Below are 14,707 nucleotides of genomic sequence, written 5' to 3' on the forward strand. Positions count from 1 at the left end.
GCTTGTGGAAGTTCATTACGGAATATCTGGAGGCCATTTATAATAAGTGCGTTTGGGAGGGATATTTTCCACGTCAGTGGAAAAGTGCTAGGGTTGTTCCTCTCCGGAAGTCCCCTGATAAGATCAGGAGCGATCCTCGGTTTTGTCGGGGCATCAGTCTCCTTCCAGTACTTGAAAAAGTGCTGGTAAGAATCATGGTGGAATCCTTTCGGGAGCTAACGAGGGGTATGTGGTCGGATAGGCAGTATGGGTACAGGAAAGGACGCAGTCTAGAGGATGCATGGTTTTATGTTTAGAATGTCGTTAGGGAGAATGCCAACAAATATGTTCTTGGCATGTTTGTTGACTTCAAGGGGGTGTTTGATTACTTAAGCTGGGATCGGGTGGTGCAACGGCTGGAGGAGCTTGGCTGTCCGGAAATTACTCTTTGGTGGAGTTATTTTTCGGAAAAAGGCCTCTCTTGTCGTCATGAATAGGAGTGTGGAGATTGGAGTTGTTCGTGGCTGCCCACAGGGTTCAATCTGTGGTCCAAATATTTGGAACCTTATGATGGACATTCTGCTTGGGAAGCTCGAGCCACTCTGTAAGTGTTGAGCGTATGCGGACGACCTTCTTCTTATGGTCGAAGGTCGCTCGAGGTATGAGCTAGAGTGGGCGGAAAGGCATTTCTTAGAAATTGTGAATACTTGGGGTGTAGGTGTGGGGGTTGGAATATCGAGGGAAAAAACGGTGACAATGCTGCTGAGTGCAGATTGTCGCCTGTTCGTCCACCGATTGTCCGTGTAAATGGGATTGGCTTCAGATATGTGCCGCAAGTCAAATATGCAGGTTTTGTTAGGTGCACCCGCTTTTGATCTGAGTGTCATACAGCGCGCAGTTGCATTCATTAAGAAGGGGCTTGAGTGTGTCATTGCTGCGGAATGATTGGATTTCCGACGAAGATGTGTAGAGAGAGACGAATCTAGGTAGCAGGAGGCTTATAGATGAAAGGGTTAGGTGTTGGTGGTAAGAACGTTGGGATGTGTGACCAACGGCTACATTCGGGACACTGGGTTTGTTGAGGATAACCCAGACTTCATATTTTGTCTGAGAATGGGTTTTCTACTCACGACGCATGGGCATCTGATAGGTCGGGTTGTTTTTTTTGGGGCGGGGGCAGAGGATTGGGTGCATATATCGGCACAATATCCGATTTACTTGGACATTAGGGATCTGGGTGGTATGGGGATTAGCTGAAATGATGGACGATTAGATGTTAGTGGTGGGTGGGTCGTTTGCGCGTGAGTTGTTTAAGCGGCGAAGGCATTAGCTGGGAATTAGGGTTAGATTTTGTTTGAGTGGTATGTGTACGTAATGCGTGTACAGGGTCCAATCCCTGGCCACCAGTCCAAAGCTGTGTGGAAATTCAAATGATAGTAGCTTCGGCTACGAGGTCTGACTGGAGATTTAATTCTGTCACCACGGGGAGCAGGAGCCCCTGGAGTTTCCTCTAACCTGCTCATGCGGTTCCTGGTGATTGTGATTATAACCCAAATGCGGTAAGAGCTGACTTTGTCAGTTAAATGTGGAGTTGCATTGCAACCGGGAGCCGGACCCAAGGCACGGCAAGGAATTTAGATGGGCCTCGAATCAAGGTGGTTAGTGTATCCATTCCACACTGCCAATTGGTACTGAAAATTCCAAGCATTTTCAGGGCGCTGATCAACGCATTGATTTGATCCGCTGTGCACACGTTAAACACACCGAACGTTGACCCATACCCACATAAAATGTAAACAAAAGGGTCATTGGCCCCGTACAATCTAAAGTAAGATAATATTGACCTCATAAAATTTAAGCAAAAGGGTAATTGACCCCTTAAAGAGTAAACAAAGTTGCCCTTGGAACAACCGATATCGGACCACTATAAGATATAGCAGACATACAAAGTGATATGTTAAAATCAAGTCCTTGTATGGAAAACTTTTTTATTTGAAAAGATATATTCACGAAATTTAGCTAGCAGCATTATAAATTGTAATTGTAGTGTTCAGGTCGAACCGCTGTACTATATACTATAGTTGCCATACATTTTAATCGACTAATATCAAGATTAAGATCTTTTCATACCCTCAATAAGAGATGCTCCGGTGAAGGGTATTAGGTTAGGTTAGATGGCTGATCATAGATCGCACGTGGACTAGATGTAGTCCTTTGTGAAGCCATTAAAAGTAGAACTCCATGTTTGGACTTAAAGATCGGCGAAACACTTCGTAGCCAATACAAATTTGCAAAGGCGCTTAATTTCTATGCCCACCAGTTCTGTGGGATGTCTGAAGGTATGCGCCCCCAAGTGTCTACATAAGTCTTGATCTCCCGAAAGCGGGGCAGTCAAGAAGGAAGTGCTAGCTAGTTTCTGCCGCATCTTCTTCCAAACAGTTTCTGCATGCAGCGTCCGTTAGAATTCCCAGTCTTACAGCATGTATGCCAATAGGGCAGTGGCCCGTCAAGAGCCCCATCACTAACGAGGGCTGGCCTTGCTGAGGGCGAAGAGATCATTAGATCTCCTGCGATCTATATTGGGCTAGAAGGACTTTGCGACCGCGCAGGTACCAATGCTGGCCCAGCGTTGACCAAGAAGCTGCGAGGCCTAGCTGTCCAGTAGTAGAGCACAGGAGGATGCTGGAGCACCGACCCGTCCCCATTCTACCGATAACGATTCTAGGGTGCCTTTCCTTGCTAGCTCATCAGCTTTGCAGTTACCCGCGATTCCGCTGTGGCCCTGCACCCATACAAGTCTTATAGTGAAAGCTCTAGCCGCCAGAGACAGTGATGCCAGACACTCTTCGACCAGCCCTGAACGCACCGTGAATGAGCTCAAGGCTAGTATCGCCGCTCTGCTATCTGAGTGAATGGTTACTTCCCTGAAGGTAGACACTCTCCGGAGGAGCAAATCTGCTGCCACCTTCATGGCTGCGACCTCCGCCTGGAAGATACTGCAGTAGTCGGGAAGCCTGAAACAGGAATTTATGGAGAGTTCCCTCCACCGACCTTCCACCCAAGCTTTGACCCATCCGCAAAGAAGCTTATTGCCCCTCTCCTCCAACGGCTTCTTCCCTCCCAAACCTCCCTCGTCGGTATATGGGCAGTGAAAGAGCCGCCGGAGTTCGATATGGCGACTCCATGATCCAGATGGTCCGGTATACATGCTCCATTACGAACCCAGATTAGCCACTTTTGCGGCCATACACCTTCCGGCAATGTCCACCGGCGTTATGTTTAGAATTGCATTGAGTGCAATGGTTGGGGTGGACCTTAATGCACCGCACATACTGATGAGCTGGTCCGCTGAAGGCTCTCAAGTTTGTTTGCAAGTGTGGTCTTCTGTAAAGCCCTCCACCACATAAAGACTCCATAGAACATTATGGGCTTGAATATGGTGTCATAGAGCCAGAGGACCACCTTCGGCGAGAGTCCCCACCTCTTGCCAATAGCTCCTCTACAGCAGTATAGGGCAATCGATGCCTTCCTGGCTCTTTCCTCGATATTCGGCTTCCATAAAAGCTTCTTATCCAGGATGAGCTCTAAATACTTCACTGTATCCGTCGGTTGAAGGCGAACACCTCCCATTTGCGACAAAGGTGTCGCAGGGATCTTGTATCTTCTACTAAATAAAACCATTCTGCTTTATTTGGATTTATGGCGAGTCCACTTCCGACCGCCCATTTTGTTACCACGCTGAGATATCCCTGCGTCAACTCATACACGGTGCTAAGAAACTTTCCTTTCACCATAAATGCTACATCGTCTGCATAGACAATCACCCGACAGCCAAGGACTAGGATCCATAAAAGAGGAGAGAGAACCCCCCCCTGAGGGGTTCCTCTGCTCACATTCCGCCGCGCGCTCGCGCTGACCCATTCTGTTTCAACCACTCTGTCGCACAAAAGACTGAAGATGAGGTGCTTGAGATTCGATTCAACTCCAAGACCGTCTAGAGCAGTTACGACTGCCTCCGGCAGGACATTGTTGAAAGCTCGCTCAATATCAAAGAAGATCCCAACAGCGAAGTCCTTAGCCTCAATTGCTTCCTCAATCCATGACATAATAGTGTGCAGGGCAGTGTCAACTCACCTCCCTTTACGATACGCAAGCTGCGCTCCTGATAGATAGTCTCTCGGAATATGCCTTCTTAGATACCAGTTCAACAGTCTCTCCACCGTTTTTAGTAAAAAGGAGGAGAGGGTGATGGGCCTGAAATCCTTGGCTGTAATGTGGGAGCCCCTGCCAACCTTCGGGATGAACGTAACTCTGACTCGTCTCCAGGCCCCCGGGATGTAACCTAATCTGGTGCAGTTCGCATAGATCGGTACTAACCAGCCGCATGACACCTTAACAGCCTGCTGCAGCTGCGCTGGTATGATGCCGTCCGGTCACGGGGATTTGAAAGGTTTGAACGAATTGATCCACCACGTCAAGTGACGCTCATCAAAAAGGTCGACAAAGACCGCGCAGTCAGCATGCAGCGCTCCGAGAGATACCTCCGCATAGGACGTGTTACTAGGGAAGTGAGCATCAAGCAGCATCTGAAGTGTCTCTTCACTGCTCAGGGCCCACTTCTGACTTACGTCCTTGAGATACCCCAGGCACACAGGGTTTTTTGCGAGGATACGCCTGAATCTAGAGACTCGTAACAGCCTTCCACTTTTTCGCAGAAGCTCTTCCACGAGGTCCTCTTAGCCCTTCGTAGCTCGGACTTGTATATCGAGAGTCCTGTTTTATACAAGGCCCAGCCGTCAGATAGCCCACTCCTACGGGCCCTGTTAAATTAGCGTCTATTGGACGCCCTAATTTCCGAGAGTTCCAAGGTCCACCAATGAGGCTTTCTCCTGCCCTTCGTGCGAGTTGGCGTCCGAACCGATGATGACAACGGCACCGTTCCGGGATACTTTAGCCAAGGTTCTCCTTAGCACAAAGGGAGGAGGCTATACCTCATCGTCGTGAGGCATATATGCGGAGATCACCCAGACATTTCCGGTATCGCCCTCCAGCTTTGCTGTCACTACGTCAGCGTTGCTAAAATTAGGTAAAAGAAATACCGCTAGTTCGTTTCTGACCCGCACACAGGCTCTATTTCTACCTGCATCCATGGCCGCCAGCAGCTTATGGCTCTTCGTCCTCAATCCAGAAAACCCGCTGCCAGATAGCCACGGTTCCTGGATCAGGACCACATCGGCTTTGTCTTGCTCCAGACGAAGCAGTAGATTGGCGGAGGCCGCCTTTGAGTGATGGAGATTAATATGGAGGAATTTCGTCCTTCAGATTCTACGCTAGGAGCGCCAGTTCGGTGCTCAAGTCATGATCGACCCTCACCTCCTCAAACAATTTCTCGAGGCTGAAGACGGAGTCGCCGATTGACGAGCCGCCTCCAGAACTCGCCACGTCCGAGAGGTTTGGGTCGTTTTCTATGGTCGTTTGACCATCCATTCTTGGGTGCCATCAGCCCTGGTATCCGTCGGGAAAACTTTCAGCTCTACCATTTCGAACCCATAACTGATGGCTCCCTTGGTTTTGCTGAGAGGACCGATGGAATCCGTGTTTAGCATTATCAGCGCCTGCCGATATGGTTCATCGGTTCTCTCAAGCCGTATGACCCTCCAGTCGTGCGCGGGAAGTGAGGAGTTGCAGTATCTGAGGATTTCCTCGATCTCTTTCGCAGTGGACGGTTCGGCAGGCAGCCAAACGCGAGCCCTAGGGCGAAGAGGAAGATCCTCTTTGTCCACGGCCTCCAGTCTGGCTCCCTTCCAGACCTCCGACACCAGAGAAACTGCCTTTTTATATAAGATAGCCGATCTTTCATCGGCACATCTGGTCAGCTTGTGCAGCCCATTGTGCCAACCGGCACTTATACATTTTGGGGATGGCCCAGGGTTTTCCTTTACCACCTTGAGGAAGACTGAAGAGATAGCCGCAGCTACTCTCTTCCACTGTTCCTCCCTGCTGCGGTCGAGCACACCAAGTACTCTTGCGTCAGCACTTTTTGCGATTTCGCTGAAGGTTGGCGCAGCCCCTGCTTGCGGTTTCTTACCAAGGGAAGTTTTTCCCTCATGCGACCTTTGCCGCTTAACCGCTGGTTCTGTTCTCTTTGTTTCGAGTCGTGTCCTATCGGTTTCGGTCTCACTCAGTACCTTCTTGGCCCTCTCAAGCGTGTTAGCATGCTGCTCAGTTACCTGGCCAACATACTTACCTCCGTAACGCTCCACTATTTTTGCCGCTAATTACCTTCAGCTTCCTAACCAAAGCACCTTTGCTAACGCCCCCTGTAGAACCCTTCATAATTTTAGCAGAAGCTCCCCTGCTAGTACTGGCGATTCCGCCATGTATTAAGGCTCCACCCTTCACTACCTCTTTCTCTGGCGAGTTTGCGCCGGCTTCCCCTATCTTGACTCCTACCGAAGTCTTGGTCTTGTTGCTGCAGTTTGCCAGCGACGGTTTCGTCGTCCCGGGAGCAGCAGCCCCGCCTGGGACAGATCTGGGTGTCGATTTCGACGTCCCTTCTCCTCCCTTTGTCACCTTCTCGTCCGTGTGTTGTATTCATTCTAAAAAGGGTCCCCACTCAAAGCCGCTGTCCGTCCCCCGGAAACGTAGTCGCTATTTATGGTCCCAGGGTTATCTCAGTGATGAGGCCAAGGCGAGGGTTGACGTACGCCATTATGAGGCAGTACGTTCAGAGCCGACCAGCGTAACGAAGGAGTCCTCTCAACTTTCACCTACCCCGCCAACTTAAATGACGACAGGGAGGGAACGTACTCCGAGGCCTGCCAGGGTTTTAACAGGACGGAGACAGTTTTGACATTAGCCCGACAGCCATTTCTGAAGGGTGTCACCCCATCATACTCAGGTGCCAGAATGCCGCCACCACCAGCCCAGGGTTCTAAGAGATCCAAAGAAGTTTTCCTATTCTAAAAACCAGTCCGATGCCAAAAGTCGTCTCAAGGAGTTGAAAGGCCGTGAAGGCACGGTTTGTTCCGCACAAATTGACTAACGACCAAAACTTGTTCTGAATCCAACATTCGAAGGACGATTATTTGACTAAAAATCACATTTTAACCGTTAACCACTCCCCGTATTCACCTGATATGACACCGTGCGACTTTTTCCTTTTCGGAAAAATACATTTGCTCATGAAAGGAAAGCGTTATGCAGACGTAGAGGCCATTCAAAAGGCTTGCACCGGTATACTGGCAGCCATACCAGCCAACGAGCTAAAACACTCGTTCGACATGCTTTGTTCTGCTTTTTTTTAAGTCCTGTTTACTCTGGAACGCTCCTTGTATAATATGTTACACATTAGACAGCGTTAACTAATTCAGTTTGAAGCTTTTTCGGTACTGCGGACAAATATTATTTGGATGTTGTGCTCTTCGTTTTCTTATGAAATGTGAGTCGAAGATTTTTCTTTTCTAGCACCCTTCTCGGGATATTTTTGGCACGACAGACTTACAGATATTCACAATACATTATGTTCAATACTGGTAAAAAAGTGAATATTAAAATTTAACAAAGGAAATTTGAAAGAAGATGTTCCAAATTTTTATTTAAGTGTTAATTGCTGTATACTTATTAGATTTACTAATACAATTGAAATACTTTGTGGTAGCTACTTAGGGTATCCAGTTACAGTTTACCTATGATGTTAAATCGTCAAACATTTTTGGCAACGTGAGCAACCATAAGTGAGATTTTGGCAAATAACACGAGAGAAGCTTGGGATCACGTCTAAAAGAGAGGAAACCTTGGTGTGTCTATTCCAACTTACTCGATTTAAAAATTCAGGTCTGAAGGTGTGCAGCGTCTATTAAGAGATGCGGCTGCAAAATGGCATCTGCCTTGGAGCTCATTATATAAACGTGTTGGAAATTTTTAAATTCCACACGGACGCTGCTCGTTCACCTTGAGACCCGACATGTATAAACAACACACAATGAAAAGACCGATAAATTTCGAAAAGAACAAAGATCATAAGCTAAGGGTAGTCCCGGAATATGCGGAACCTCTGTACTGAAGGTGCTATTGCCCAGCTGGTGGATGTCCTGGAGAAGTATACGGCTGCTAACACCACCATCCCGGAAGTTCTGTGCACTATCCATGGGCGTTGTAAAAGGCTTACAAGTAACTTCTACTACTCTTGTAACGCAATGGAGTACAAATTTGGTGTTAGTTTCGTGATGAGGGTAGCCAACTCTGCTCCGGATTCAAGGGTGCATCAAGGCCAAGTTTCACAACATTAGCCTAATTTGTGTTCATGTTCAGGGAACGAGAAGGGCGACAAGCCAAAGATGAGTTTTACTCGCCGCTCGAACACCCATACGAGCGCTGCCCCGCCCTGTTATCAAATACGTCTTGGTGACTTCAATGCCAAGAAGGTATATTTGGTAAAAAAATTTGAAAATTCAGTCTCTACGGTCAAGCTACTGAGAACGGTTAGAGGCTGATTGACTGCGCAGCACCACGAAACGTGGGAGTAAGTAGGCCACCTTGCTATCTCCCGGTGAAAGAACATAAAACCAAATCAATCACGTCGTGATATGCGGAAGGCATACTTCCAGTGTGCTTGACGTGCGAGCGATCCGAGTGGCCAAAACCGATTCTGACTACTGCCTTGTTGCAGCCAAGTTTCTATAACCACAGAAAGATAAGAATTTAGTAACCCGAATCTCACTCCTGCTATGTAGACTCATTGGAATTGCATTGCCCACTTTATTCGTACCGTATTTTCAAAAGAAAGAAGTGAAGCAGATTCTTATGCTTACGAATGGTGACTGCAATGCTAATAATATCTTGGGAACAGAACACGAATCTACAGTCGTCGACACGTCGTCGTAATACCACCTGAGCAACACGAAGTTCGAATAGCCATTGCTCGGCTTGAAAACAGGCACCTACCAGCTGTGCTCATCAAACATGGGGACGAGGAGCTGGTATTGCGCATGAATCAACTTCTTGTTTTAAATACGGTCAGAAGAACGTAAGGGGGTAATGCCGGCTGCGCTAATTACCGCGATATCAGTTTTCTGAGTACTTTAATTGTAAGCGATTTTATATTTCAGTGCGGTTCATTATATTTTAAATTATTTACGTTTAACTGAGAACATTTCGGATAACTTTTTAGATCCTTTATAAATCGATCTTAATTACTTTTAGATTATACAAACAACCGTTAGGTGCATAAAACGTATATACTCTTTAGCAACGTATTTGCGATGATATTAAATTGTACAAGTACACCCAACTCTTTTTTTACACGGTTACATGTTATCTGAAAACCGTGTAAGATGAAATAACGAACTATGTATATTTACTTCGAAAACTCGTTTAAAAAATGTTTGAAACTGTAAAATTTCATATATAAATACAAATTGTATTTTATTGAGCATTAAAACTTAAAATACATATGTAATTCATACAGGTGAAAAATTGGTAGAGCAAGCAAAAAACCAAAAAAATCTGTTAATCCAGAATTAAGAACAGAAAAATTTGACTAGAAATAAAGAAAAAATATTAACATAGCTACATAATTATTCGTCACTCCTTGATAACAAGCGCAATTGCGATGAGCTGGACTAAAGTCCAGTCCAATTGTGACTTTCGTCCGGTAATAGAGTTTTGAATTGTCGGACTACTTTCCGAAAGGTCTTGCGCCGCCGACTTTTTTACAAAAAAAAAATTTCAACCGTGTAAAAAAAGAGTTGGAGCTGGGTGCTTAGGGAAGATATGTGTTTATTTGCATAACAATTCTATGAAGAGGGCTTTGAAATTTTAAAATACTTTTGAGTTCTTTAATTACCAAAACATTGGACAATGCATAATTTTCAAAAAATTATTTTATTAATTTAAAAGTATATGCTATACGTGCATGTACATATGTATATGGTCATATTTACTTTTATTCAATTATATTTTGATCTAAAATAAAATGTTACTATTAATTTTATATGAATGTGTGTATTTATTTTCCTATATAAAATTCACTTACAAATATAGCAACTATATATTATCGTAAGGATATTACATAATTTACGAGTTAATGTTTTCCTTTTTTTCCGCTGTACACCTTTGCTGTGCCTCCGCTCGTTTTTAAATTCTCCATACAATGCTGCCAAAATATATGTATTGTATATACTAACAAATAAATATTAAACAATAATAAAAGGATCGCGAATTTGTTGAGCTTGAAATACCGTACAATGGTCAACCGAAGCGTACTGGTTCTCCATCGCCGATGGCTAGTCCTGCTCATTCAACGAATAGTGCTGTTGGCTTAATGCAATCATGTTGCGGCCGATGCTGTTCTCAACGTTATCAGGTACAATATGAAAATCACAACATACCACTGTTTTTTGTATATAAGTATGTATGTACTATATGTTTCTATATATGTATAGAATTTGTTTCTATAAAAACATTTCATGTAAAGAAGTTTTAAGCATATTACTTCTTGAAAGTACGTGAAATGATAACCCAAAAGCTTTATTTTACTTTAACATTTTAATTTTCTTTCTTTATCTTCTAATTATACACCTTCGGTCACAACTTTAAAATTGACGCTATCTCATCGAATCACTTAAATCTTTTCTAACGGTTGCTTGTAACACCTCAAGCTAATCAAGATAGTACTTCAAAATGATTAATAAAACGAAAAGAATTAAAATTTTTCTGCCCGTATGTCTATGTAAGAGATAACTAAATAAACGTTAAAATGGATTGATAAAATTTAATACGCTTGGCATTTGGTATTTTGAGGAGGCTGAGATCAGCTAAATAGAAGTATTGACACCCTTTTTATATATGGTTTGGAAGATCATAGTAGGGACATCTGTACTTTAAAATTATCTTTAGAATGACGTGACTTCCCAATAGTTTTAATGTACTTATTTCTCAAACTAAATAAATCAGGCAAAGTAAGTGAACAATTTTTTTCTAAATTCAGTGACACGGTGTGAAAGTAAATGAAATTGGATAATAACCACGGACATCTCGATGTAAACGTTATGCTCAAAAGTACTTGACGTACATACATAACTCTGTAACAAAACATCAAATGAATTAAATATAACCATATTGGGTGTCCAAAAACTACGAATATTAAATCATATTTAGTATATAATATTAATCACTTTACATAACGTCATTCTAAATTACTCCAGCTTCTTTGACTTTTACATAGATAACTCAAACAACAAAGAAGACATTCAAATATAACCTAGTTCAAATATTGGCACAAGTGTATTCTACCTCTCATCTAAAAATAGTTGAAATCGGACAATACCTTTTTCAAGTACTTCGATACCGAATATGAAGATCTCAGTGCCTATATCTATTTCATACCAAAGATATCGTGTTTTTAAAAATGTAATCGATCTATATGTTTCCCAAATAATATATACCAGCTGCGTTCCAAAGTAAACAGGACTTAAAAAAAAACACCACAAATGGTTTTTTCGGCAAAATCAATTTATTTTATTCAAAATGAAGAAATCGCTCCTTCTGCTTCAATACAGCTTTTTGCACGGTCCAAAAGCATGTCGAATGAGTGTTTTAGCTCATTGGCCGGTATGGTCGCCAGTATGCCGGTGCAAGCCTTTTGAATGGCCTCTACGTCTGCATAACGCTTTCCTTTCATGGGCAAATACATTTTTCCGAAAAGGAAGAAATCGCACGATGCCATATCAGGTGGTTTAAATGTGATTTTTGGTCAAATAATCGCCCTTCGAATATTGGATTCTGAGCAATTTTTGGTCGTCATCAATTTGTGCGGAACAAACTGTGCACACACCTTTCGTAAGCCCAAATGTTTGGTCGCTGTTTTGGCGGTGTTCAATTCCAATTCCATGAATTTCAATGATGATTTATTTTTTGACGAATTCACGCACAGTTTCGATGGAATTTCCGGTGATCACGGATTTTGATTGGCCCATACGTTGATCGTCATTTATTTCCTCACGACGACTTTGGAAACGTTGAAACCCCTTGTGCACTCTGCTACGGGTTAGGCAATCATCGCCATAAACTTGTTTCATCAATTGAAACGTTTCGGTAAAAGTTTTACCAATTTTAAAACAAAATTTAATGTTGGCTCTTTGTTCGAAGCCCATTTTCGCACCGATAACACAAACATAATGACACTTAAAACGCAATCCTTCACTTCCAATTGATGAAATGTTATGAAGTTCTCACTAGACAATCGACAACGATAGCAGATTCTACCGCACCAGTCGACAAATAGATGGCGCCACCAGGGGCGCTAGATTCAAAAAGTCCTGTTTACTTTGGAACGCACCTTGTACATATGTGTATAGAGCGTTATCGTAAACTTCGCGTGATTGCCATTACCCATGGAAAAATTCAGAAATTTGTGTTTTACTTATCGTGAATTTCTCATGGGAAAAATCTCCTATATTCTTAAAATTTCCCCCAAGCGTAAACAAATTTTTTTCATGCGAATCAATGAAATTGGTTCACAAAATTGCTAGCTGGGAACAACTTTCAATAAAATGTTAGCGTACTTACTATATTAACTATTTACTTGATTGTTAAAACATTTTATATGTACAAAATACTTTTAGATATAGTGTGTTCAAGCTGTACGGACGTGTTTTTTAATTCGCCCCGTAAATTCGGTCTTTACAAAAAGTAAAAAAAAATATACAGGGGTGTTGTGGAATCCACGACCGAATTGCTTTGCACGGAATCTGTTTGGATTTTCGTCTTTTCGAACATACGCAAAACCAACATTCGAATCAGCTGTTTACTAATGTGACAAAACTTGCAAATGAATATATTTGGAAGCAATCTTATTAAAGTTTTTAATGAGTTCCGTTTTAAAGAAAGATATCATTTATTGAATGAATAAAGACGCATTTGGGTGTTAAATTACGTTTATTACGTTTTGTAAATCTTCTTTAAGGGGGGAGCCTGCTTTAGAAGCTTCAGAAAATCAATTTTTTTTTGCTTAGATCTCTTTAAAAATTATCTAAGAATATGTCCCCAAAGTTATAGATAGGAATTCGAAATATTGTCGAAGCTAGAAGGAAAATAGTGACCGAGCGTTCAGAAATATATGACCGCTTGGGCAGAAAGCGACAACTTTGACGAGCGATTTCTCGATTTTTAATTTTTACGATTTTTATTAATTGGCGGGCAGGATTGGAAAGAAAACTACCGCATGGAATTGGGGCAAAGTGGCATTAAACTATTTTCTCTTTAAACTAAAAACAAAACTAAGAAAAGTTAAGTTTGAACATATGTTTAATAAACATAAAGTACAATTTTTTTTGGTCAAAACCCACTTTTTTCGAATTTTAAAAAAATTTTGGAATCTAACACGTTTTCTTAAATTTTCTTAGTTTAACTAGAACATAAATTATTAACAAATATGAATCTCTTTGAATTTTTTCTTTCTGATTTCTGATAGAAATTGCCACCTGCATACTGCCCGCCGTCCGACAAATGTACATGCGAGATGAATCGGGCAATTGCTTCCCAAAGTCAGAATATCAAAGATTTCGTATCCAAAAAATTTTCGGATGATGTTTAAATGTATAACTATAAACCATGGAAATTTCGCTTTAATCAATTATTTCTTTCCATTTAAAGCCTATAAAGCAGGCTCCCCCCATAAATATCCGCATTTATTTTTCAAAACTCAATAATTAAGACATTTCGTGTTTTATTCTTATGTTTTCTCCTATAAAAATAAAGATAAATTAATTCGTAACAATAAAATAACTTGTTTCTTAACTAACATTTCAAATCTGTCAGCGACTATCTTTATGCTTTGTTTCTGATAGCGAAACCGATTAAATTGTTTTCCGTGACACTCAAAACCGATATATATTCTGTTTCGAACATCAAACCAATAATACTGTGTTCGGATCGACATTGAAAACACTTTGAAAACACATTTGTATGTTGTGGAATCTAAGTCGTTTTGACCGACAATGTGTATTTTCGGCACGGAAATAAACGTGGGTTTCGGTCTGATATGAATAGCCATTGCAAACAATTTTCTGCGTGTGTTTGTTGTTGTGCCGTTGCACCCAATGGTGCGGAAAATTCTGCAATTTCTGCACCGTCCAAGGTTGTGCAAGAGCAAGAGAATCCCCCTAATATGAGAATATCAAGCGACAGCTGTTTTTGTATATGGAATGTAAACAAATATCAAGAGACAATTTAGGGCCGGCAAAATATGTCTTCCAAAAACACCGATTAAACTAGAGCAGGCGCCGATTATAATGAGTGAAATGTAAGTTTTGAAGTAGTTTTCAGCGAAAACTGTGTTTTCGTTTGACAGATTTTACATGGACGAAAACACAAGTTTTCGTGCGAAAACCAGTTAAGGGTCGTTGAGGGTCCGAACATAGTATAATATCTGAATTCATGACTTTTTTTTTATCGGTTTCCATTCTGATTCCGACAACTATCAGATTCCACAACACCCCTGATAGATTAAATTGAAAACAAACAAATAGAAAACAGTGCAGAATATGTTATTAATAAACATAAACAAATGGTGCAGGAAACAAAAAGTAAAAGCAAAAAAAAAAAAATCAAGCAAGCAATAATGCGTGCTGCTCAGCATCACCAGCAAAGCTGCAGGCATTCCTTAAATACTTACTTCAGCTTTGTTGAGCCAACAAAAATAACTCCTGGCAAAAAAATGTAACGG

General features: G+C 42.2%; 1 protein-coding gene across 13 annotated transcripts in view; it reads left to right on the forward strand.

Moving 5' to 3' along the window:
• The window catches only part of LOC120780062 (potassium voltage-gated channel protein Shal), a 175,046-nt gene that overhangs the window by 54,161 nt on the left and 106,178 nt on the right, over positions 1-14,707 (forward strand). For 12 of the 13 annotated variants that reach the window (XR_005705803.1, XR_005705804.1, XR_005705805.1 and 9 more), the window contains one exon: positions 10,193-10,345. The exons of the other annotated variant lie outside the window; for it this stretch is intronic. Coding sequence is in view for 9 of the 12 variants with exons in the window: in XM_040112334.1 (XP_039968268.1) it covers positions 10,193-10,345 (153 nt within the window). In the remaining 3 variants the exon portion in view is untranslated. The remainder of the gene's footprint in view (positions 1-10,192; positions 10,346-14,707) is intronic. 13 annotated transcript variants of the gene reach the window in all.

The sequence above is a fragment of the Bactrocera tryoni genome, unplaced genomic scaffold, assembly GCF_016617805.1.
Source record: "Bactrocera tryoni isolate S06 unplaced genomic scaffold, CSIRO_BtryS06_freeze2 scaffold_133, whole genome shotgun sequence".
Taxonomy (NCBI): Eukaryota; Metazoa; Arthropoda; class Insecta; order Diptera; family Tephritidae; genus Bactrocera; species Bactrocera tryoni.